At 36.8% G+C, this 22,875-nt stretch overlaps 1 protein-coding gene across 1 annotated transcript in view; it reads right to left on the reverse strand.

The window, feature by feature from the left end:
* Positions 1–22,875, reverse strand: part of LOC121630359 (cingulin-like protein 1) — a 70,392-nt gene that overhangs the window by 12,109 nt on the left and 35,408 nt on the right. Inside the window, exons 4-8 of the mRNA XM_041970624.1 lie at positions 15,672–15,783; positions 13,489–13,679; positions 13,332–13,416; positions 3,229–3,714; positions 1,873–2,163 (exon numbers count right to left, since the gene is read on the reverse strand). Of these exons, the coding sequence (XP_041826558.1) occupies positions 1,873–2,163; positions 3,229–3,714; positions 13,332–13,370 (816 nt within the window). The 5' untranslated portion in view covers positions 13,371–13,416; positions 13,489–13,679; positions 15,672–15,783. The remainder of the gene's footprint in view (positions 1–1,872; positions 2,164–3,228; positions 3,715–13,331; positions 13,417–13,488; positions 13,680–15,671; positions 15,784–22,875) is intronic.

Genomic DNA, 22,875 nt, shown 5'->3' on the forward strand with positions numbered 1-22,875 from the left:
GAGATGATGCTGTCCAGACACTGGAAAGGAATAATTGGATTAAATTAATCCCACATGAGATAATTAACACATTAAAACTTTATAAAAACTTAAAAGTGATGAATCAGGGAAGAGGAAGTCCCATTTAAAATCTGCTGACACCATGTTAAAATGCCTGTTTGTGATGTTAAACAATGAAACCCCAATAAATAACTTCCAAACTTTTCCCACCTTTAATGTGACTTTTAAAATGTACAATTCAATGTATATTCAATTTAACATATTTTAGGTGAAAAAATAGAAAAAGCTCCTTTTTTTAATCCCAGGATTCAGTCTTCTTGTGTATCAGCATGACTCATGATGACTTGGCAGTATTTGCTCACCTTTCCTCCAAATCTGCCAGATTATGAGGACGTGTCTTGTGTACAGCCCTCTTCAGGTGACCCCACAGGTTTAGAAATAAGTCTGAACTCTGGCTGGGTTGTTTAAGACTTTAATTTTCTTCTGCATCAAGCCATTCTTTTCTTCATTTGGATGCATTTTTGCGGTCATTGTCGCACTGAATCCCAAAAGTAACTGGTATGATACTGCCACCACCATGCTTCATCATATGGTGTACTTTTGATGATACAAAGTATTTTTTCTGTTGGAAATGTGACCAAAAAGTCTTCCAGAGAGGCTGCTGATCAGCTTCTACAGGTGCATAACAAAAAGAATGCTAACTTATTGCTGTACTGTGTGGTTTACTTGTGTTACAAGTGATACTTGTATTTATTTGCACTGCTGCAAAAACACAAGAACCTTCAACAGGTTGTGAGGATGGCTAAGAGGATTATAGGTACCTCTTTATTGGACATCTACACCCCGTGCAGGATACCACACATGCTGGTAAATTCCCTCTTTGCTACACTCCCATCAGGTAGACTCAGAAGCTCCAAAACATTTAGTACAAATGTTTTTTTCAGTACCTAATGTATGTGTATTTAAGGTAGTTGATGGTATTTGTGTGTATGTGTTATGAGCTGCAACAGGATTGCTCCAACAAAGTTATGACAGCAAAGATAAAAGTATAACTTTGGTCATGAACCAAACAAAAAATTGGGGGCTGAAGGGCATCCATTTCTTTGCAAATCACTGTTGTTCATGGTTTCCTTCAGTGCTGTGGAAATGTTTTTGTACCCTTCTCCTGATACCTTTCAGCCCTTTGATGCTCTCTCCGAAACATGCTTTTGGTGTACCAGGAATCTGAATGTCAGGAAACTTCTACAAAGACAGCTCAACTTTACTTGGTCTTATTGATGCACTCAGTAAGACTGAAGGCTGCGATTAAATCAGGTGCTTTATTCATCATTTGAGTTGTTCAGGTTAAAGATCACATTAAAAGGGGTAAAAGTTTGTTTGGCAAGAGCCTGGACTTTTGATATAGATATGAGCACTTTTTGTATCCACCGTAACATTCAGTGGGAAATGTAATTAAGTAATTTGTAAGTTTTTGTAAAAATGAGTTTAACTTAATTTCTGTTTAATAAGATTTAGTATTAGTTATTTAAATCAGATGAACCAACACTTAAAATGTTAAAAATGTTAGCTCTTTTAAATAAGTGTAAGGTTCAATACAACCAAAGCTTAAGTACCTGCTTTTAGAGTAAAAGAATAGAATAAAATGAATCAAAATTTGTTATAAATTCCAGTTCATGTCAGACTTTCTCTTGTTGGTTTACAATGTAGGATGGAGAGCGCACTGGTAAAGAGGTACCTAAATCTGTTTTACCAGGAGGTGGCACTGTTTCACCATCTGAAATAACAGCAGCATCTGATTATCATAAATGCCGTCTTTAATCTTCCAGAGCTAAATCACACACACATGCAGAGCCCAGAGTGTGTCTCACCCACCCTGTCAGAACCTGTGTCCCAGTCCCGTGAGGCCAGAGACTCCAGGGACCCTTGGTAGTTGTTCGCCCCAAGCCGGGTGGTCTCCCATCTGGCCAGCCTGGGGCTGTTCCCTCCAACTGACCCGCCCCCTCCTGAGCCATTGACATCCCTGCCACCTGACCCATTAGTTCTGAGCTCGTTGTTTAGGAACAGCTGATATTTGGGGTTCTGGCTGGTCGACACAGCTCTGGGTGTGGAGGGGTCCTCCTCTGATTGGCTGTCAGTCTGCTTGTTCAAATCCAGCTCAGACTCCTGCAGAAGAAGTGAGAAAACAGGATGAAACAAAAATATTACTGTTGGAGGAGACTTACATGCACAAAGAGATCCAGCGGCAGAAACATTAAGTACAAGCAAATGAAGCACTGAGCATGTGTCACACAGTTCATTCAATCAGCTGAACTTAAAGAAAGGGTGAGGAGGTGGCAAGAGGCAGCAGGTCAGACAACAATCTTACATAAAAGAGCAGGTAAAGTGACAACTTTCTTTAACATTATGCACTTTACTCCCAAATATGTTTGGCTTTAGGGTTTTCATTCAGGAACAGAAGGTTACCATGGTGATCTTACCAGGGTAAGAGAACCACTTTTACTGAACTGAAGTCATTAATCTCGTTTCAAAGCACATCTGCTTAGCTTGTGAATTTGAATTTGAATTTTAGGCCTAAAAACTTTGTTTTAAAATTATATTTTTCCCATTCCCAAAGGTGAAATAAATTTTATTTCAGGTGGTTTTGAATAAAATTTAGGTAAAATTATAAACTTGACAGTAGATTGAAATATTTTCTTTGCAGCGTATAGAAACACCTGAAGTGCCAAGTTTGGTTGTTGATCTTTGTTGGTCTCTGCTAAAGATTTGGGGATTTTCTGATTTGGAAAAAAAATCACTCAGTCCCACACTGCGTTGGACAATCAAAAGTACAATAACAGCAAACAGAAACTCAAGCAGAGAGAATGGAAAAAACATAAAAGTTGTTTATCTGTTTGAGCCTCTTCATGGAGTAACAATCAACACAATCTTACTGGAAAAAGTTTCCATTGATGCATCACACCAAAGACAAAAACATGACAATCATCTTCAGGGAAAGAATCAAAGAGGAATAAGATTTGTTAGATGGGCCAACGAGATTAGGACCATTTTGACGAGTATCATTCAAACATTTGAGCTTTGAAGTTGTAATGTGGATTAATTCGTCATGCACTTGAATCATGCAAGGACGTGCTTTACAAGACTTGCAGATTTCTTGATTCATGCAAGGACAAACTGCTCAGTCAGGCAAAGTGTTTTTTGTTTTTTTTCTTTCCTTTTTAAAATTCTTACCGATCCCATGCCAGAGTCAGCCACTGAGTCTTTACCAGAGTCTGTAGCTTGTGCTGTGCTCCTTGGTTCTGAATCGGTCTTCTGGGAGTTGCCCCCCTCTGAACAACTAACTTTGGAATCTCTTTCAACCCCATTCTGAGTGTTTTCCTCAAAAGGATTCACAATGATTCTTGGAACTGGGCTCTCATCTGGTCCAGCACTGCTAGGCATGAATGGGCTTGACCTAGACTTTGCGGTGTTGAGAGCCTCCATCGAAACAGACTTAAGGAATCGGCCGGGTCCAGAATGAGGACTTGCACATGAGAAGTAAGTTGAACCTGAGAATTTACTGATCAGGTCTTTGATGCTGCCGGCTCGCTGCAGGTTTGAACTGAAAGGCAGGCCTACAGTTGATTTATGACTGACTCTCCGGGCCTGCTCTGCCTCTTCCTTGTTGGTGGTTAGGTGAGGACTAAGCGGTGATGGGGATGAAGAAGAATCGAGAGCCTGCTGAAAGAGGCGAACACAATTACACATCCCTCAAAAAAGTAAACCAATGGTCTGATCTTTAGAAATGCCTGATTAATACTGTCTGATATGACATTTAAATTCACCAGTTCTGGGTAAACATTTATGACAAAGGTCCATCAACAAGGAGGCATCATGGTGCAAAATCGAATGTCCAGTTTTAGAGATGTTGGCATATCATTGCATATGCTGATGAAAAAAACACGACAGTCACCAACAGAAAAAGCAAATAATACAGTTCATGTAAGAAGATAACATCTATTTTGACTAAATTGTCAAGGTAGACAGTGATGAAATAGCTGGAGCCGTATCACTGGTTACTACCCAGGGTAGGTGAGTGTGTTTTTTTCATTTTGAAAAATTAAAATTGTAAAACAATTTGTGAGCATTTGTCTCTTTTTTTCTTTTTGTGTTGTATTTGTCACTTTTACTGGAGCCTTGCTGATGCAACACAACTTTTTTTGTTACAGTAACCTTCGCTACTACTTCAAAGATAAATTACCTTTGTGACTGGTCTAAAATAAGTGTTTACTGAATCTACAGCTATGATTGTAGTCAGGAATTGGTATACATCATACAGATCTAAAGAATCTTAGCTTTCCAGTGTATAACGTGCAGGAAGTTGAAAGGGAGACAGACTAAAATACAGGTTTATTTGTAATGTCCTACCCACACAACATCTAGTACCAGCAGATTAAAACGCCTTACAGAGTGAATATTTTTAGATAATCCAGCTCTTCTTTTTCTGTGTGTACAGAATAACCAGTGTTTTTGGCTTGCGAGGTCAGATTACACCATCTGAGTGGCAATGTGCTTTCAACACCTTTGTTTACATAATAATAGTGGAAGTAGCCAAGATTGTGTTGGTGATAATCTTCTTAACAGGACTTTCTACAGGTTTTCATATAACTATACAAATATAGCCGACTAGTGAAGAGGACAGAAATCTGTCTGTGTTTTCGTTGTGTCTGTGTAATTTCAGGATTTTTTTTGCAAGTGGTGCAATGTGGACGAGAGCTTTAGAGAGGAATATTGAAGGGGAAAAAATTTAGCAAAATATCCATGTTTGTGTGGTCATAGCCTGAGATAGCTACTTTCATGTCCTATTTTCATTTATTGGCTTTTTGCTATTGACTTGCTGTTTTGCCTGTAGTTTGGTTATGTATCAGGAAAATTTCATAGTTATGGCCATAATATGTTACCTCTAAATTTGCTGCTGTATCAAGTGGGATACAGGTTTTAAGATCTTGGCATGTAACACTGAGTCAAAATGAACCATATGCAGGACACAAGAACTGTTTGTAAAGGTGATGTAGACCAAAACCAGCATGTTAAAATGGATTTTTAAAACATGGGTACATCTGTGAAAACACCTTTTACGACTGCATTCAGTAGTACATTCACCCCCAGTGTTCTGGGGGCTGCAATGTATTCAGAACTGGTTCAGTACTAATTACCACCACTACAATCCAGAGCATAAGTCTGCAATTATAAGAACATGACTGGATAGCATCAAACTATATCCTGCAGGATGTGTTGGACAATAGTTTTTGGAAAGCATGACTTTTAGAAATAAATGGACAAGTAAATTTATGACGGGTCCACTAAAATTAGCTACAGCTTTGTGTCCTTTCGTGTCAATTTCAGACTCTTGGCCACATTACAGCCAGTAAATTGTGCCCATTCTCAAAGCTTCTCACAACTATGTCATTGAAAATTAGCATGTGCACCCCAGTATTATGTTCCTATTAAGTCCAGTTAGAGCTGGAGAATACTGACAGCTAGCAGAGAGCCATTTAATGCAAGACTGATAGCCAATTAAACATCATGACAACAGATGTAAGAAGGCATTAGCGAGATTTTTGAACAGGTCAAAAGGTACTACAAGAGGTAGAAGTACTACAGTCAACTCTAACAGGAAACTGCTGCTAAAAATGCTATCATCTTACGGCCTTCTCCTACCTTGTGGGAATCTAATTTCCATATGCTTGTTAGCTGTTTAGAGGAGTTCATGGCTTTTCTAAATGCTTTAACACGACTTGCTCCAGCGCTGCTGCGCTTCTAGAGGCAACAACGCAGGTCAATTAAGAAATTTGGAAGTTCACGTGAAACCATTTATTTCTTGGCATTTTGAAGACATGGTGCTAACAATACAGCAGTGGTGGCTGAGTCAGTGTAGGGGGAACGCTGATTCTTTTGCTAGTTACTGTGATTTTAAACACGAGTTGTACACAATGCATTGCCTTTCATGGAAAAATTTAGATGCACGATAGTGAGTTTATGGCGTCCTTTCAGATTTTAATCTGTCAGGGACGCAGGACGCGTACCGAGCAACATCAATGCAAAACAAAACAAAAAGAAAACTCAAGATTAATATTGTTTAATCCAAACTTTTGATTTCCATTGTAGCTAACATTAATGACCATTTGGCTAACAGTCATATATTTTGTCATGTATTTGAGATATTTAGCAGATAATAGAGCAGTTAATAGAGACAAATATTTGGTTGTCCTTAGATGTAGTACTTCTAGAAGATGTAGTGCTTCTACAAAAGGTAGAAGGACTCCAGTCTCTTATAACTCCAGTCTCCAGGACTCTAATAGGAAACTGCTAGCTAAAAGTGCTTTCATCTTCTGGCCTTCTCCTGCCTTGTGGGAATCTAACTTTCACATGCTTAATAGCTGTTTGAAGCAGCTTGTGGCTTTTAAATGCTGGGACATGATTTGAACAATATTTTTTTAAGGATGTAAAACTGCTCCTGGGTATAACAATAACTGTCAAACAACATTAGCTCCAACAAGCTAGCCTAATAACAGCTGTTTGCTAAAAGTGGACAAAGTTTAGTGATGTCTTTCTTTATATTTAAGATATTTAGCAGATGGTTAATAGAAACAAAAATTTAACAGATATAAAACATGAAGAAAAAAATAGACAGTTTTTCTTTCATTACTATCTTGATCTTTGAGTGAGTGTTTTTCCTTCCATCTCTATCTACTGTTTTTTTCAGTGTGTAGTTGTTCACTGATGAAATGCATTCATACACACATTAAAAACCTGTGTTTGTGTGTCGTGTGTGTGTGTGTGTCATGGCATAAATCCCTCTTGAGAAACTGCAGCATCTGCTCGCTCATATGGAAAAATCCCCACCTTCCCCCCCAAAATGAAACCACACCATCCCACTTTCTCACACAGGAATAAAAGGCAGATAAACAAGATAGAAAACTGAACTCCAAAATTAAAAAACCCACACAACTCACATTTTAAAAATAGAGGAAAAAAAAAACACAAAATGTCAGCTTTTGCCAAAAAGCCTCTTGAATAAATCCAACTTTAATTAACAATCACAGCAAGAGGACCGAAGCCACTTAGAGAAATGAAGTGGCAAACATCCAGGGGTTTAACTTTCGAGGCTCTAGGGTCCAAAGCACCGAGTGGCCTTAATCCAGGGACTCGCCAGGCCACTTCCCCCGGGAATGGCGAGCTGAAGCTGGGGTGGGAGACGAGCCCAGGCCTGAGAGGTAGGGTGGACGTCTGGGGTTTAAGATCATTACTAATCACTATGGTATTAAAATGTTTACAGGCCGTGGTAGGATTAGCACCAAGCTGATGATTTTTAATGCTATTTTTGCACTGAAAACGGAGGACGTCCAGTCTGGACACATTGCAGAGTAGCTGTGTCTGTATTTGTCCTCATGCACTTATTGTTATTGTGTTAAGTCAAAACTTCTACATGGGGTCACTTAGCGAGCCATAGTAATATTTAATGAATACATTTAAATATGAGTGAAATAACTAATATCTTTAATTCTAAATTTTATCCAGTATTAGCTCAAAAGAGGTTAATTCCCCTAATACACATTAATGCAATTAACATTTACAGTGATTCAACCACAAATATTATCTATGGAAAATAATCCTTCTGTCAATTTTTTGTTTGCAGATTAAGAAACAAACAGAAAGCATCAAGATGAGGCTTTTTATCAGTTAAAACCTCCTAATAAAGTCATATAGAGACAGACTCATATTGGTCCTCCATTCCCTGTGGCCTCACAGTACAGACATATGGCAATGAGCTGTGCACCATCTGACCCAGATATACAACAGCAATGCACCCTGGGAAAAAAATACAGTGAACGCCTCGCTGATGTGCGCAAGTCTTCAGGGTTTCTCTGCAGATCGAAAGTTCAATGAATGTGAACTGGAAGCTTTTCCAAGTCATGACGCCCTCAGATTTATTAATGGATGAGTTTCCAAATGCAGTGATGTCATCAATACTACTTTCTTCAAATGGATAAATCTTCCACGCAAAGCTTTCCACTCACTTATTATTGCTTTCACAGCTGAAGCTCCATCTCTTACTGTATCATTCAGGAGAAAATCTAATTTACAGCGTGAGGTGTGAGAAATGTTTGTGAGATGGATTTCTCTGACACAACGGCTGGTTTACGCAGAGATCGCACAGAGATTAAGCTTTCAGCCATCTGCACAGCAAACAATAAAACACACAACAACCACCATCCCGGCTGGAAACAATAAATTTGGTCAACCTGTTTCATCCTTTAAGCTAAAAGAATTTCAAACATTTCATTACTTTTGTTTATTGTTGCCTGACAGCCTCAAGGACAAAAAGAGAAGACGAATCTCACACAGTCAAAGTCACTGATATGAAATAGACTTTGCTTTTGTAGCTTAGAAGGATTTTTTAGCCCTTTTTTTTCCCTGATTCTTATTGCTCTTAAGGCTCAGAGTTGCTTTCATGTTCATGACACGTTCCAGCCTCTTAAATGTTTTGCTAGCTTGAATAGATGTTTTTTTTTATTTTGTCAGGCTGTTATAACTTCAGTTTTATTTATTTTATTTTTGCTTGTTAGTTTGTGTTGCAGCTTATTAAGTTTCTTTTTTAGTTACCGTTATTTTCAGCAACTTCTGGTCATCTTTGGGGGATTTTCTTGATTCTTTTGGGTAGTTTAAAACCTTCTTAAGGTTATTTTTCTTGTCTAGACACCTACGTTTTTTAGATTTGGCTGATTGTTTTCCAGCTGCTTCAGGTTGTGCTCTTATTTCTTTTTCTACATCTTCATGCTTCATTGTGTTTTTTTTTTCCAGTAGCATCAGATGGTTTTATCTTTAATCTCCTCTCATCACAAAACAAATCTGCATGTACAGGAAAAAGAAAAGTGTATCATAAAATAAAACCAATTAAAGGCAGGAGTCCTGTGTTGTTAAAAATGTTGAGCTCCATTTGGCCCAAGGCAATCTGGTAGGCAATATGTTCCTGTTGTTGTTGTTGTTATTGTCGTCTGCACACTGCTTTCCTTTTCATTGCTGTACATAACAGAGATTATTCAACCACAGTGTCCTTCCTGTTATTATATTTAACAAGAGTATTTGTTACTAATCAGGTCAAAATATGGACAATCTAATCCTCAATGTGTCTTTGTGATCACTGGGTTTATTTCATTTAAGTAATTTCATCACATATGAGCAATCTATTAGTGATATGATAAATAGAAACTGTTGAAAGCAGCTTCACACATTTAAAATAAGTTAATATTCAGAAACCAAATAAAGACAATTAAATAAATGTATACATTAAATCAATTAAATATTTTAATTGTTTTTATTTAAATAAAATAATAATAAAGATAAATAAAATATATTTATTTAAATGTTTTAAAAAATGTTTAGATTTTTTTTAACATAAATAATAATAATAATAATAAACCCAATCAAATTAAAATATATTTATTTGAAAACCAAAATAAGGTACACCCACTACAAAATAATAATAATAATAATAATAATAATAATAATAATAATAATAATAATAATAATAATAATAATAATATGAGCCTTCAGACAGAGGCTTCTTCAGCTTCACAGCAGGACCTCTGCAGTTTATGGAGAATTACTCTGTATAATAGTTTCTTTCTTTTTTCATTTTCTCTATTATATTTTATCATTATGCATTTCTATTTTTATGCATTTCTGTTTTACTATTTTTTTTCTTTTTGCTTCAATAAACACTTTAAATTGGCCAACTTGAAATACACAAATGCTTCAAAAATAAAGATCGATTGATTTTTATAAAAATGTCTTCTATTTCATTTGAAAGAATCACTTGTTGTAACTATATCATTTTGCTATTCTGTTTGTATTTATTTTTTATGTTTTTTCTGCAAATATTTTGAGGATGATTTTTGTCATGTAGCTACGGTTCTCAAAAAAACATCTTTTTCTATTTGAGTTTGTGCATTTCAGTATAACTCAAATATAATTGACAAAACATCCCATGAAGCACAATTCATCAGTACCTTCTTATTCATAAAGTTGCTGTAATTTAAATAATCATTACCTGGTGCATGATGATGGTAACAGTTAGCTAACATTTCACCAGGCTGCACCGACCCCACAAAATCCCACATCTAAATGGATCACAATATCTACTAAAACATTTTATTCAATCTAATCTAAACCTATTAGATTAATATCTAATCAAAAAGATGTGTGATTATCCAAATCCAATCTCTGACAGACTAACCACAAATAATCTGATCAGAAGGTTACCGAGCCTCTCATTGGGCACATAGGTGAGAGATTAGCAGGGGAAACCGTGAGAGAGGTGGAAGATGCTGATGGTTTGAACTCTGGCCAACCTCCCGGTACATGAAGCCGTTTACCTCTTATTTTCTGATTAAATTACTTTAGGCTTCAGGATTGAAAAAAAGGAAGCTACAAGCCAAATTCCCTAACATCGGTCATGGTGTGTAAAATCCCGTTTGGTGACCTATTTCCCTTTAAATCCACATTACAGCTGACTTCACTTCATGAGAGCAGTTGTTCCGTGACAAGAGGATTTTTTTTGGTAAACTCTTGCAGATCACAAATAGCTAGTGTCATAAACTAAACTAGCAGGAACAACGTGCACCAGTCAGACATATTGATGTATAATTAGAAAAATGGTAGAGACTGAACATGAATGTGTCCCACTCAAATCAGGACAGATGGCATTTAGCTAAATTTCCTGTAATCCTGTACTAATCAGTGCCAAAACAAAGGGAAGGATGCATGCGATGGTTTTATTAATTTTTCTAATATTTCTGTCTTTATTTTTTTCTACTCTTATGGGAAAGTTAATATTTTAACTTCTGAAAGTGTTTCAAATTACATTTCTGTACTTAATAAAGTAAATATTGAGGTGATACTAGGTGCCATCCTCCAGTAAGCACATTATAACGTATTACAGATTATGACTAAGCATGTAGATGATGCAAAACAAATCTCCACACATAAAAAGTTCTTGGTGACTAAGCACCATTGGATCTTAAAGTTCTCATAGATCCATATATTCCCACCAAAGTGCTTCACTCGCCGACTACAGGATCCTAAAGTTTGAAAGTAGAATGGGAGGAATAACTATTAGTTATGCTCCTACAGGCTTAGGAGGAAGTCCCATGATGCACTGCGCACTTCCCTCCATTTCTCTCTCTTTAATCTTTCTGTGTATTTCTTTACTCTTTATTCTCCATGTATAAATATCTACCATGTGTCTCTTTTTCTTTCTTACAGAAAAAGGAATCAGCTGTTTATTAATTCATACCGTGTTATGGTTGTCATTAAAATAAATAATAATAATAATTCATGTTCTTCCATTAAAAAAATAAATAAATAACTGTTTCATTCTTTTCCACAAGACCGGGCTGGAAACAATAAATTTAATAACATACCAACGTAACGTCATTATACACAGTCTAACAAATGGATTCCTAAACATCAGGCTAGACATTTATGTCTGGTAGAAATATAATCACAAACATGACTTTGATTCATAAGACTAAGAATGTTTTTTTGTTTTTAGCTGAAATCTAATTTTGTATTTGAAATTAGAAAAAGAAAAATATGTGCTGTGTATTTTGCCTACAGCTCATTTACATACACAATATTTACTGAAGAGTTACTGTGTGTGACAGTAATAAAGAACATTATTATTATTATTATTATATTATTAATATTATTATTGTTATTATTGTTATTATTATTGTGGGGCAGTTGAGAGGAAGAAAATTTGATGTTTTGATGCAGAAACTTGGAACGATTACCAACACGGAGCCTGATTGTGGTATTTCTGTGCAGGCGTAGCAGCATGTTGGCAGCCGGCCTGTCTGTTGTTTGTGTTTAAGCTTCACGTGTTAAACTGTGGTGACACTTTGACAGGTTTCCTGTTATAATAAGACTCCAAACCAGGTTTCTTCGCTCATCGTTCCCTGTCACAACTCTGTCAGTTTATTATGGGTTGTTTTTTAGGGAAAGGTGTGTGTGTTTGTGTGCATAGATGTGTGAGTAGGTCTGCATCTGTGTGTGTGACAGACAGAGCCAGATGAGCAGGCAGATGTTTCTTCTGTATCTACTCCGACTGTCTGAGAAAGACTGACAACAGCTGGATCTATGCCAGACAAATGCATGTACACACACACAAACACACACAGGTAGACAAAGCCACAAAGATGCTTTTCTGTCTCCACTGAGCTGTTTCTCTTCACTTTTTTTACAGCTTTGTTATTTATTTTTGACCAAACTGGAGCAACATTAGCTTATTTTGCTACCTGTTTGCTAATTTCTTTTTGAAACATCACCTACTTGTGAAATTATTAAAAAGCCATTAACATACAAACAAAAGCACCTACAGTGAAGCTGAAAGAACATATTTGCTTATTTTCCGTCACTGTTTTGGGGATTAACAGAAGGCCAGCAAGTCAAGCTAATTTCTATGTGCATTTAGCACAAAACACAGAAACAAATTTCTGTCTGTGCCTCAAATCTTAATGGTCCCCAGCCTTGGTGGTGAGGCTACGACCACTAATCCTTGATCCCTTACAGAAAAAGTGCACCTTACAAGGTGAGTTGCTCCCTGTAAGTTAGAGATGACTGATTTTTAAATACACATAAGACACTTCCATATCTGGTTCCACCACACATGTATAAGTGAACTGCTGCTCTTCAACACGGCTCTCAGGACATGGAAAGATCTCTGCTGGTGTCCTGTCCATGTTTAAGCATGTAGAATAAACTTTAAAACAGCCAGCTTAGCAGTAAACTCTGTTTAGTGTTTTAAATCTCTTCCCAAAACCAATTTAACCTAAAAACCGTGTCATTAACTTAATTATGTTTGGTAATTGTGGATGTAAAGTACCATGTAAATAAAATGGACTCACTAAGGGAATTTCTGTCTGAACCTAACCAGGATTTAAAGTCTGGATGCCAGCTGTGGCCTCTCATGTGAAACTCTGTGTTTTGTGTGTCTTCCATCAACCCAAAAGATGATTTGTATGCTCGCTTTAAAGTCCAGCTAGTGACTGTGTTCACCTCCTCAGTCTAATTTGAGAAGATGGGACTGCATGTCGGTGCAGAAGCTCAGTGACATGGAGCTGCTGGTGATGGGATAAAGGAAAAAAAAGAAATCAGCGTTTAGTGTCGCTGTGCTGTTGGATTGCAGAGCCATCACACATAGCTAGCTAATGTTAAACATCTAGAGGGTTTGCTTAAGTCCAGAACTGGAATACTGGAAAAGCAACCTAAAGACGGGAGGAGGGGTTTACCATGTTGTTTTCCTGTTTTGTCTCGTTCTTTCCCTGCATGCTGTCGTCACTCTGCGTGTTGGTGAAGGTTTCTTCTGTGTCCAACCTGTAAAAAGAAGGAGGTTATAAGGCAAGACCGGAAATCAGGTAAATTCAGACAGAATGTAAAGATGGGTACCTTTGGGATTTGCTGAGTATTTTCTGGGTAAAACGGGTCAGTTTCTGAGACTCTTCCTGGTACCTCTGCAGGTCTTGGGTCAGCAGGTTACGGAGCGTGCTCAGTGCTTGCTCCTGGAACACCAGCCTCTCGGATTGGACCAAACGCTCTGTGATTAAAGCCTGAAGCTCCCGACAAGCACACAGTTGAAACTACAACAGAACATAATGGAAAACAGTTTCACAAACAATCATATCATGAATGTAGCTATTTTGATCCAAATCTTCCATCTGACTTCCATATTATAAAATATCATTCAAAAAGAATTATTCATGTAAAATAATATGTGAAAATGATTACCTGACAGTAAATACACAAAAAGTTTATCAGCAATGCATTTTTCCCTTTAACATATAAATAATAATTTAACAGAGAAGGGCTTCGATAATTTTCATGTTATCTGTTGCATCATTTTATTTGGACTAAAACTGTTGCCTGACTCCTGCAAGCCAGATCCTGAATATATAAACATGACATTCTTTTCCTCATATAACACAGGGTGATCCTGTCTTTGAAAGAAAGAAAACTCAATTTCTACTCTGTTTGAAATGTAAAGAAAAAATTCATGTAGTTATTTGGAAACACCATAAACCCATATTTTATTACCAACTGAACATAAACAGCAAATCAGATGTTGAAACTGAGACATTTTATCATTTCATGGAAAATATGAGCTCGGTTTGGTTCTGACGGCAGCAACACGTCTGTAATCGGTACAAATAAAAACAACCAGAGGAGCATTTGACAACTAATAATGTTTACTGGCAACACATCAGCAACATGACTGGCATAAAAGGAGCATTTCAGAGAGGCAGAGTCTCTCAGTTGTAAAATATGGACAGAGGTTCACCGATCTGAGACAAACAGGGTCTAAAAACTGTAAAACAGTTTCAGAAAAAAGTTCCTCAAAGTAAAACCATGAAGAATGAAGATCCCACCATCTACAGAGTGTAACATCACCAAAAGATCACCAAAAAGAATCAGGAGGAATCTCTGTATGCATGGTAAGTGTTGAAGGTCAAAACTAGATGCTGGTGATCTTGGGGTCATCCAGCAGCACTGCATTAAAACCAGACATGATTTTCTACTGGAAACCACTGCATGGACTCAGGAAGACTTCCAGGAATCACTGTCTGTGAACACAGTTCACCCTGAAATCCACAAATACAGGGTAAAGCTCTATCATGCAAAGAAGAAGCCAGATGTGAACAGGATCCGGAATCACTGATGTCTTCTCTGGACCAAAATGGTCTGAGGCTAAGTGGAAAACTGCTCTGAGGTAACATTGGATGAAAATGTGAAAATTCTTTCTGGAAAGTATGGACCTAAGATGAGAGGGAGCATCCAGCTTGTTATCAGTGGACAGGTGAAAAGCTGCATCTCTGATGGGATGGGGCTGCATTAGTGCCTATGGCGTGGGCAGCTTCCACATCTGTGAAGCTCCATCAATGCTGAAAAGTACATGGAGGTTTTAGAGCAACATCTGCTCCCATCCAGACAACGTCTCTTTCATGGAAGACCTTGCAGGTTTCAGCAAGACGATGCTGAACCACATCCTGCATCCATCACAGCAGTATGGCTTCACAGGAGAAGAGTCCAGCTGCTGAACTGGCCTGCCTGCAGTCCAGACCTTTCACCACTACACAACATCTGGAGCATCATGGAAGCAGAAATCCAGCAACCAAGGTCCAGAACTGGAGAGCAGCTAGAATCCTGCATCAGACCAGAATGGGACAACATTCCTCTCCTAAAATTCCAGCAACTGGTTTCCTCACATCCCAGATGTTTCCAAACATGTTAGAAGAAGAGGGGATGCTACACCGTGCTGAACATCATGGACCTACTTTTTACAGACGAGTTGCTGCAGTTTAATTCAAAATGAGCTCATGTCTTCCATCAAATGGAAAAATGTCTCAGTTTTAACATCTGATGTTGTTTATGTTTTATTGGGAATAAAATATGAGTTCATGAGGTTTGTAAATCATTAAATTTAGTTTTAGAACTGTTTTAGAATTAGGGTTTTATTTAAAATTGTTGATAATGCTATAACAAAATTATGGTAAACTTTTTAGGTTGCTTTTTGTTGGCTGCTTTTAAGCATCTGATCTCAGCGTATCATATTATTTTCTACTGTGGCCACTTACAGTGGACGTCTGAAGGCTGGAGCTTCTCTTCAGCTCTGTGTGTTTCTTCTTCTCTTGAAACTCAGACAGCTCAGTAGTCAGCTGCTGCTGGCGCTCTTCGATCTCACAGAGCCTGACAACACAACAAGTACATAGGTTTAGGTTGCACAGCTTTTATCACCTTCCAGCAGACCTTTTAAAGTAAAGTAAAGAAACGCAGATAATTGCTCAGTTAATTCTACTTTGTTAAATATAAAGATGCTAGAGGCACAAACTCGATGGTGGCGTTTTCCCTGAACACACCACGAATGCAACTCGTGGACTCACTGCAAAGGACGAGGCACTGAATCCAGTAGCCGTTCAGGTTTTTGCTCTTTGTTTGTTTTATGGCAGCTGGTGGATATGCCTGAGAAAACACAGATGACAGGCACAGCGCTGTGTTGTCACTGGAACTTTGCAACAACCCAACAAGCTTTCATGTTTTTAATCCAGCATGCCTTTACTCTTATTTCCAGATCTCCCCAGGACACCTGACAGTCTGCAGTCCAAATATTTAAAACCCCACTCAGCTGCAGCAGTCATGTGAATAACACAGCAGGAGTCGAACCGTCATCACGGTGACATCCTACCAACATAAAGTCTGCAGCAGTGTGATCATAGATGAGCACTATCTGATCTTAAATGGGCCGGGCCAGTAAAATAAAACATTATCACATATAAATAATACAAACTCAGCATTTTACCTGGAATGTACTGTTAAGAAGTACACGATCAAGATTTACATTTAATAAACTATTTTTTTTACAATTACTATTATAAACAATCTTAAATTGCTAATATTTATTTTATCATTTTAATTTATTTATATGTTTTTATGTTATATTTTTACTTATATATGTAGTTTGAATATGTATTTATTTATATAGAAATTTTGTAGATTTTCTTTATTTTGATAAATTATGGAAGTTTGTAAAACGTCATGTTAGAAATATTTTATAACTATCATATACTGTACATATTAAAATGTATTTATTTGTATTTATTTTTATCTATTCTATTTTTTTTATTTAATTTAAACCTATATTTTATTTATTATAAATATTTACACAGTTTCATATTTGCAATTTCCCGTTTTTATTCAATATTTTTCATTTAATTTAATTTATTCATCTGCATATTTAATACTTTACATGTGCATTACAACTTAAAAACCACAATGAATCTACAAAATCCCAAAACATTTAATCACAGGCAAATAAATGCAGTATTTCAAAATTATGATCAGAGTAACTTGTCATGATATAGAAGTTGCTTTAAATATACATACATGTCCGTATACATGTCTATGAAGTAATCCTGATCACTTTTACTGACTCCCCTCATAATAGAAACTGAACTGAGCTCTATTAAGTAAAAAATATATCAAATATATAACAAGTAGCTATATGCCTTGTAAATGTTTTATATTCAAACCAAAAAAAAAAAACTTTACGTGGACAAATTAGGAATCACAGTTACTTTTATTAAAAAATTTAAATAATTTTCTTCTATGTCATTTTCACATTTACCAAATTCATCCAGCGGACCAGATTGGATCCTCTGGCCAGTTTTGGGACCCTGCGCCATATATTTGACACCTCTGTTGTAGATAGATAGCAACAGTGACTATATTACTAATACTGGTACTGACATTAGGAGAATGCATTGTTAGAATCACAACTGCAGCAAAAAGAGCAGTGAATACAAAAAAAAAAATAATACAAAAAAGCAGCTTTAATAGCATTAGGTAGAACAACAGTCATAATATTAGATTATTATGAGGATCATAAAAAAGGGAAATTCTGAAATAACTCTTTGTTTGCTGTTTTCTTGCAAAGTGTAACTGTAATTACCAATCTGTCCACTGGGAGGCACTAAACCTCTGTGATAGAGCATCAGGAGAGCAGAAGCTGAGAGGTAAAGAAGTGTTTTGTTTGTGAGGACCAAGAGGGTGCTCATCTGAGAAGCCTTTGATGAAATAAAAGAGTTATCAACATGTAGGGACAGATAAATTAGTACAAATCGCACAAACAATAGAGCTGTAGGACGACACAAAAGGCCCTCAGAGAAACATATCAGTGTTCTGTTAATGAGGTTATCAAGCAGGCCTGTTGACTCCAGTGTGTGTGGTGATGGTCATTGTTTGAAGGCAGATATCTGAGGCTAAAACGAGTAAGAAGTTAATGTTTGATTTACATCCACTCTGCAGAGACGGAAGAAACACAAGGCCAGCTTTGTTGTTTGCAACTGTCCCCTGTCCAGAAGCCTGGACATACATTTTCCACAATGTGTGTTTTTCAATATTTTTGCCTTGTTTTTATTAAAACTTTTTTTTAATACCAACAATATTTACAGCTCTGGACTGAAATTCAGCTGTAACTCTCCTGCAGAGGCACAGCTGCACTGTGGAGAATGTATGCAGCCCCGTTTACGTCTGCACCACCGGATTTTGGAAAAATTTCCAGAACTTCCAACCTGATTTTACTCTCAATTTGTTCCATATGGATGCCCAGCTGCATGTTCTGGTCATGTCGCTTCAGAAAATGGAAAAGAAGCTGGTTCAAATAAAGTTTGTTTTGTGTCTAAATTTAACCCACAAGCAACTGAAAAAATAAAGAATCACTAGAGATGCATAAAAATGCTTGAGTGTTTAGTTTTCATTGTAAATCAACAAATAGCTTAATGAACTACTCTACTGCAGTAGAGTTCAGTCAGTAGACTCAAATTTAGGTTTACTGGCAAATATTGCTCAGATTTCATGTGACTTTTTGCAGGCAACAAACCAAAACAGCTGATGTTGTGCAAGGTACAGACATGACGTTGTCTGGATATTTTCAAAGTTTAGATGCAAGTTTACTCTCTAGATACTTTGAAAAGAGTTGAGCTAGGTCCTCATTTGTTACCCAAGAGCCACATGAGTTCAGTTCCTGGATACCTCAACCTCTCTGGTGCTTCAGGCAAGTTTCTACGCAACCAAGCAGATGAAAACAGGGAAAATCTCAGAAGCTTCTTTGAATGTGGATGGATGAAAACTGTTGGGATTAGAACTCTTCATGACAAATCCTGCATTGTTTCTGCGAATCATGACTTGAGGTTTTACCTCTATCATGGCTGAGATTCTATGTCATCTTTTTTACAAGGACAGGGATGAAGCACAAAAAACATTAGCTCAAAGTAAAATGAGCTAAACTCTCATATTGTTGATGTTGTTCTGTAAAATCTTTGGCTCACTCTCACTTTTTACGACTTCATGAGGAACCCGGAAGTAACTTCAATCAGTTTCATGATTAGAACGACCAACAACAACAATTATAAGGCATTCTCAAGCAATCAAGAATATGTTTGCTACACACACTGTGGTCAACAATAAGCTAGGCTAACTACCACTTCATGATGGTTGTGCAGTCACATGGCAAGAAGCAACTCCTCAGCTCGCCTTGCAGAAGATGGAAGATGCCAACGTTTTACTTTCTGACTCAATACCATTAGTTTATGGTTTCTTTTTTGTCATTGTTAATGTTGATAGTGATGTCCGTGTAGAAATCGATATCGATACAGATAAAGATTTTTCTGTCCCTACAGGAAAGTCACATGGTATTAACATCTTTTCTGCGAGGGCAATTTTAAATACGAGTAAATGTCTCAAATATAAATACCTGAAAGAAATGTTTAAATAATGATAAAGTACTGCATATCAACGAGTGAATTAAATAAAATTAGATTAAAATAAATCTTTTAACATTTGTATTAAAAAAATAATACAAATTAATATAAAATGACATTATTTAAACAAAAAGAGCTGAAAAACCTACATTAAACCAGTAACATTAAAATACAGCATCATCATAGCATCTGAAACTCCTAGAAAATACTCGGCTGGGTTTTCACAAGTAATGTTTTGTTTTAACACAGTGGTATTGTGGAATTTAGAAAAAGTATTGAATCCAATATTTTTACTGGTAGACATTTAAATATCAGTTTTTATCCACAGAGTTTAAAAATGCAGCTATAGATGAGTCTTTTGAAGACAAGGTACAGGAAATCTGTTCTAGCTTCAGCATTTTACCATTTGTTTGTGAAAAACTGCAAATTTTTCCAACCTAAAATTTAAAATTCTACATATTTCAGTTCAGTTTTTAGAAGCAACGAACATCTCGAGAGAAATCAGCGATGTTCATTTACATAAGCTGCTCTGATACCTGTCAATCATACCTGATCTTAACCAAATGACTTGATTAATGTGTGTGTGTATGTGTGTGAGAGAGAGAGAGAGAGAGAGAGAGAAAGAGACAAACATGACAAGGATTACCATCCACTGCTGTGAAAAGAGAGCAATTACCAATGATTAGCTGTGTGTAAATCCCATACATTGCACACATTAAGAATGGAAACTAGAATATACAACCCACATGGCAACAATGTGCCTCTGACACACACACACACACACACACACACACATATACGATCTTCCAGCTGTCAGTGTGTTCTGATTAGGTGTTTACGTACAGAAAAGCGTGAATAGGGCTCTATAATTACATGAACGTATATGAAAACACATTTCACTCCATAATTGTAGGTGAAAAAATATGTGGGCGTTATTTAGCTTTTCTTACATTAATGTATCCGACGACATGCGGTCTGTCACATATAATTCACACTGTCTGCTTTACACAGGATCTCTACACTGCATGTGTGTGTGTATTTGTTACAGAAAAAAATAAATTATTCCGATAAATAAAAATCTTGTCCATAAAAAGTGTTTCTGTCGTGAACAAAGGTGATGCTGCAAAGCTCCGTGTAAGTGATCATGAATATTAATGTCATCTCATCTGTAGTCAGATTCAAATGCTGTTGAAACTCTGACATGTGCATTTACAGTCACAAATAAAACCATTTGCAGGTGTAAGCAGACACACTGAAGTGATTTCACTAGATCTGCAGGTAATTAGCAGCAGCTCAGATAAGTGATGCATTTGCACTTCATCCTGCAAAGGGCTGCAGTATGTATCAGCTGAAGATGAACCCCAGACATGTCACCGCTCCTCTGCAGACAGACAGACAACATTTAGGCTCACACTCACACCTAAAACCAACTTAGAGTCTTCAATTAGTCTGACATGCATGTGTTTGGTAAACATGGAAAAACCAGGTGCAGTGAGAAAATGCAAACCCCAAACAGAAAGGCCTCAGGTGACCTGCAGGTTTAAATACAGAAACCTGGATTAAAAAAGAAACAAAAAACTGCAAGATGGCTGCTGCGTTTCAGAAAGAAAGAGGACAAAGATGACAGAAAAGAGCGGATAATAACAGAGAATGGAAAGAAAAGAAAAATGTCTTGAATCATGAAGATATGAAAGGAGGAAAAAAAAAAGATCATGTGTGGTCTTGTTCAATTAAACAACTGATGTTCTGGTCTAACAAGAAAAGAACAAAAAAAGCAAGACAAGGTGCATTTTCATTACCACTTGAATTTCAGAAAAACCTAAATATCGCAATGAAAAAAATGATAATGGAAAAACCTCTCAAATATCCCAAAAAAAAGTTTTTACCCTCTCATGAGGTGGTTTTTCAGACTTGTGGATGTAGAAGTATAAAAAAGTGTAATGGAAACACTTTTTTCACATTTACATGTGCCTGGATGTGATGTAAGCATCACGTGACCAGTTCATTTCAAGTAAAGATGGCGCGGTATGAGTAGCTGCAGGAAGAGACAAAAATCTTCTACAAACAATTAAAGAAAAAAATAAAACTGCTATCCTTGCTATCAAGGATTTTACCAGAATAACGGCTGATGTGCTAAACACCAGTCAATGTAAACACCTGCAAATCACAACTGCTTTGTCGAAAGTTGAGAAAAATTGCTTTCATTTTGTGAAAAACTGTAATTGAAAAGCAGCTACAGAGAGTAAAAACAAGTTACGCCGTTACTGTCCAGCATAGAGCGTCACATAACCTGTGCCAAGCAGACACTTTGGTTATCTTTACTTTACTGGATCAAAGTTTTTCTTCAGCCAGTGTTTTACCTCGACTCCTTACATTTTTATACAATTATCTTTACTTTCTTACAAACTCCTTACATTTTAAAAATAACATCATTACTTCTTTTTTAATTCAGCTTGTTTTCATTCCGACTCGTCATCATAAAATAAAATAAAAATCCTGTCCAGACAAATCTGGCCAGAGTGAATCTGACTGTGTTTGGATGAGAATTATAAACATATTTCAATCCGACGCCCTGTTGGTTTGTATGCAATCCATCACACCTGTGCGTTACACAGAAAAATTCACAGTCCAACAAAGACATAGCAGACATATGTGGTCCAGTACAAAGATGTCTGTGGCAGAGGCTCAGAGAACAGGTAGCCTATAGCGTCCCTAAATTTTTAACATTATTATTTTAAATATAAAATTAGTCATTATGGCCTTTAGAATAATATATTTTGAGGGAGGGGAAGTAGTGAACTTTTGTCCTTATGTCCTTATTGGCTTTTTGTAGTTTTGAAACCAGTACTTTTACACTTTTACTTGAGTAAAAAGCTTAAGCTGAAATTCTACAGAAGTCTTTTAAAACCCTAGTATCTATACTTCTACCTGAGGAATGACTGAATACTTTTGACACCTCTGGTCCTGCAGGTTTAATCAACAGCTACCATTATGTTGTCATGTTGTTGGTGTTTGTGTTTCTCTTTGTTTGTCCTCCTGTAGGTGCTCCTGATGATTGTCTGTTCTGTTTTCATACAGAAGATGTTCTCTGTTTAGTATCTTTACAGCAGCGGGTATTCTGTTTGCAGGGTATTCAGTCGGTGCTGTTGTTTTCTATCTTTTGTATCTTTGTCTCCTTTTTCTTCTCTTTTGTCTCTTTTACAAAAGATGGAATCCAACAATTTTAAAATTAAAACCAAAACAAAAAGGCCAGACGAGATGCTACACTTTATGCGGAAATTTTACAGAAGAATGCCAAACATCCGATGGCCTCTGTAAGAAAACAAAGCAGAGAATCATCAGGAGCACCTGCACGAAGACAAACTGAAAACAATGAATAAACATATTCAACATAAATGTGAATGCTGTAAAGCAGTTATAACTAACAATTTATAGCCGAAGAACATTTTTTTGATAACGGAGTTTATCTTATCTTATCTTAACTTATCTTAACGATCCCTTGACAAAGCAGATATCTTTGTTA

Source organism: Melanotaenia boesemani, chromosome 19, assembly GCF_017639745.1.
Source record: "Melanotaenia boesemani isolate fMelBoe1 chromosome 19, fMelBoe1.pri, whole genome shotgun sequence".
Taxonomy (NCBI): domain Eukaryota; kingdom Metazoa; phylum Chordata; class Actinopteri; order Atheriniformes; family Melanotaeniidae; genus Melanotaenia; species Melanotaenia boesemani.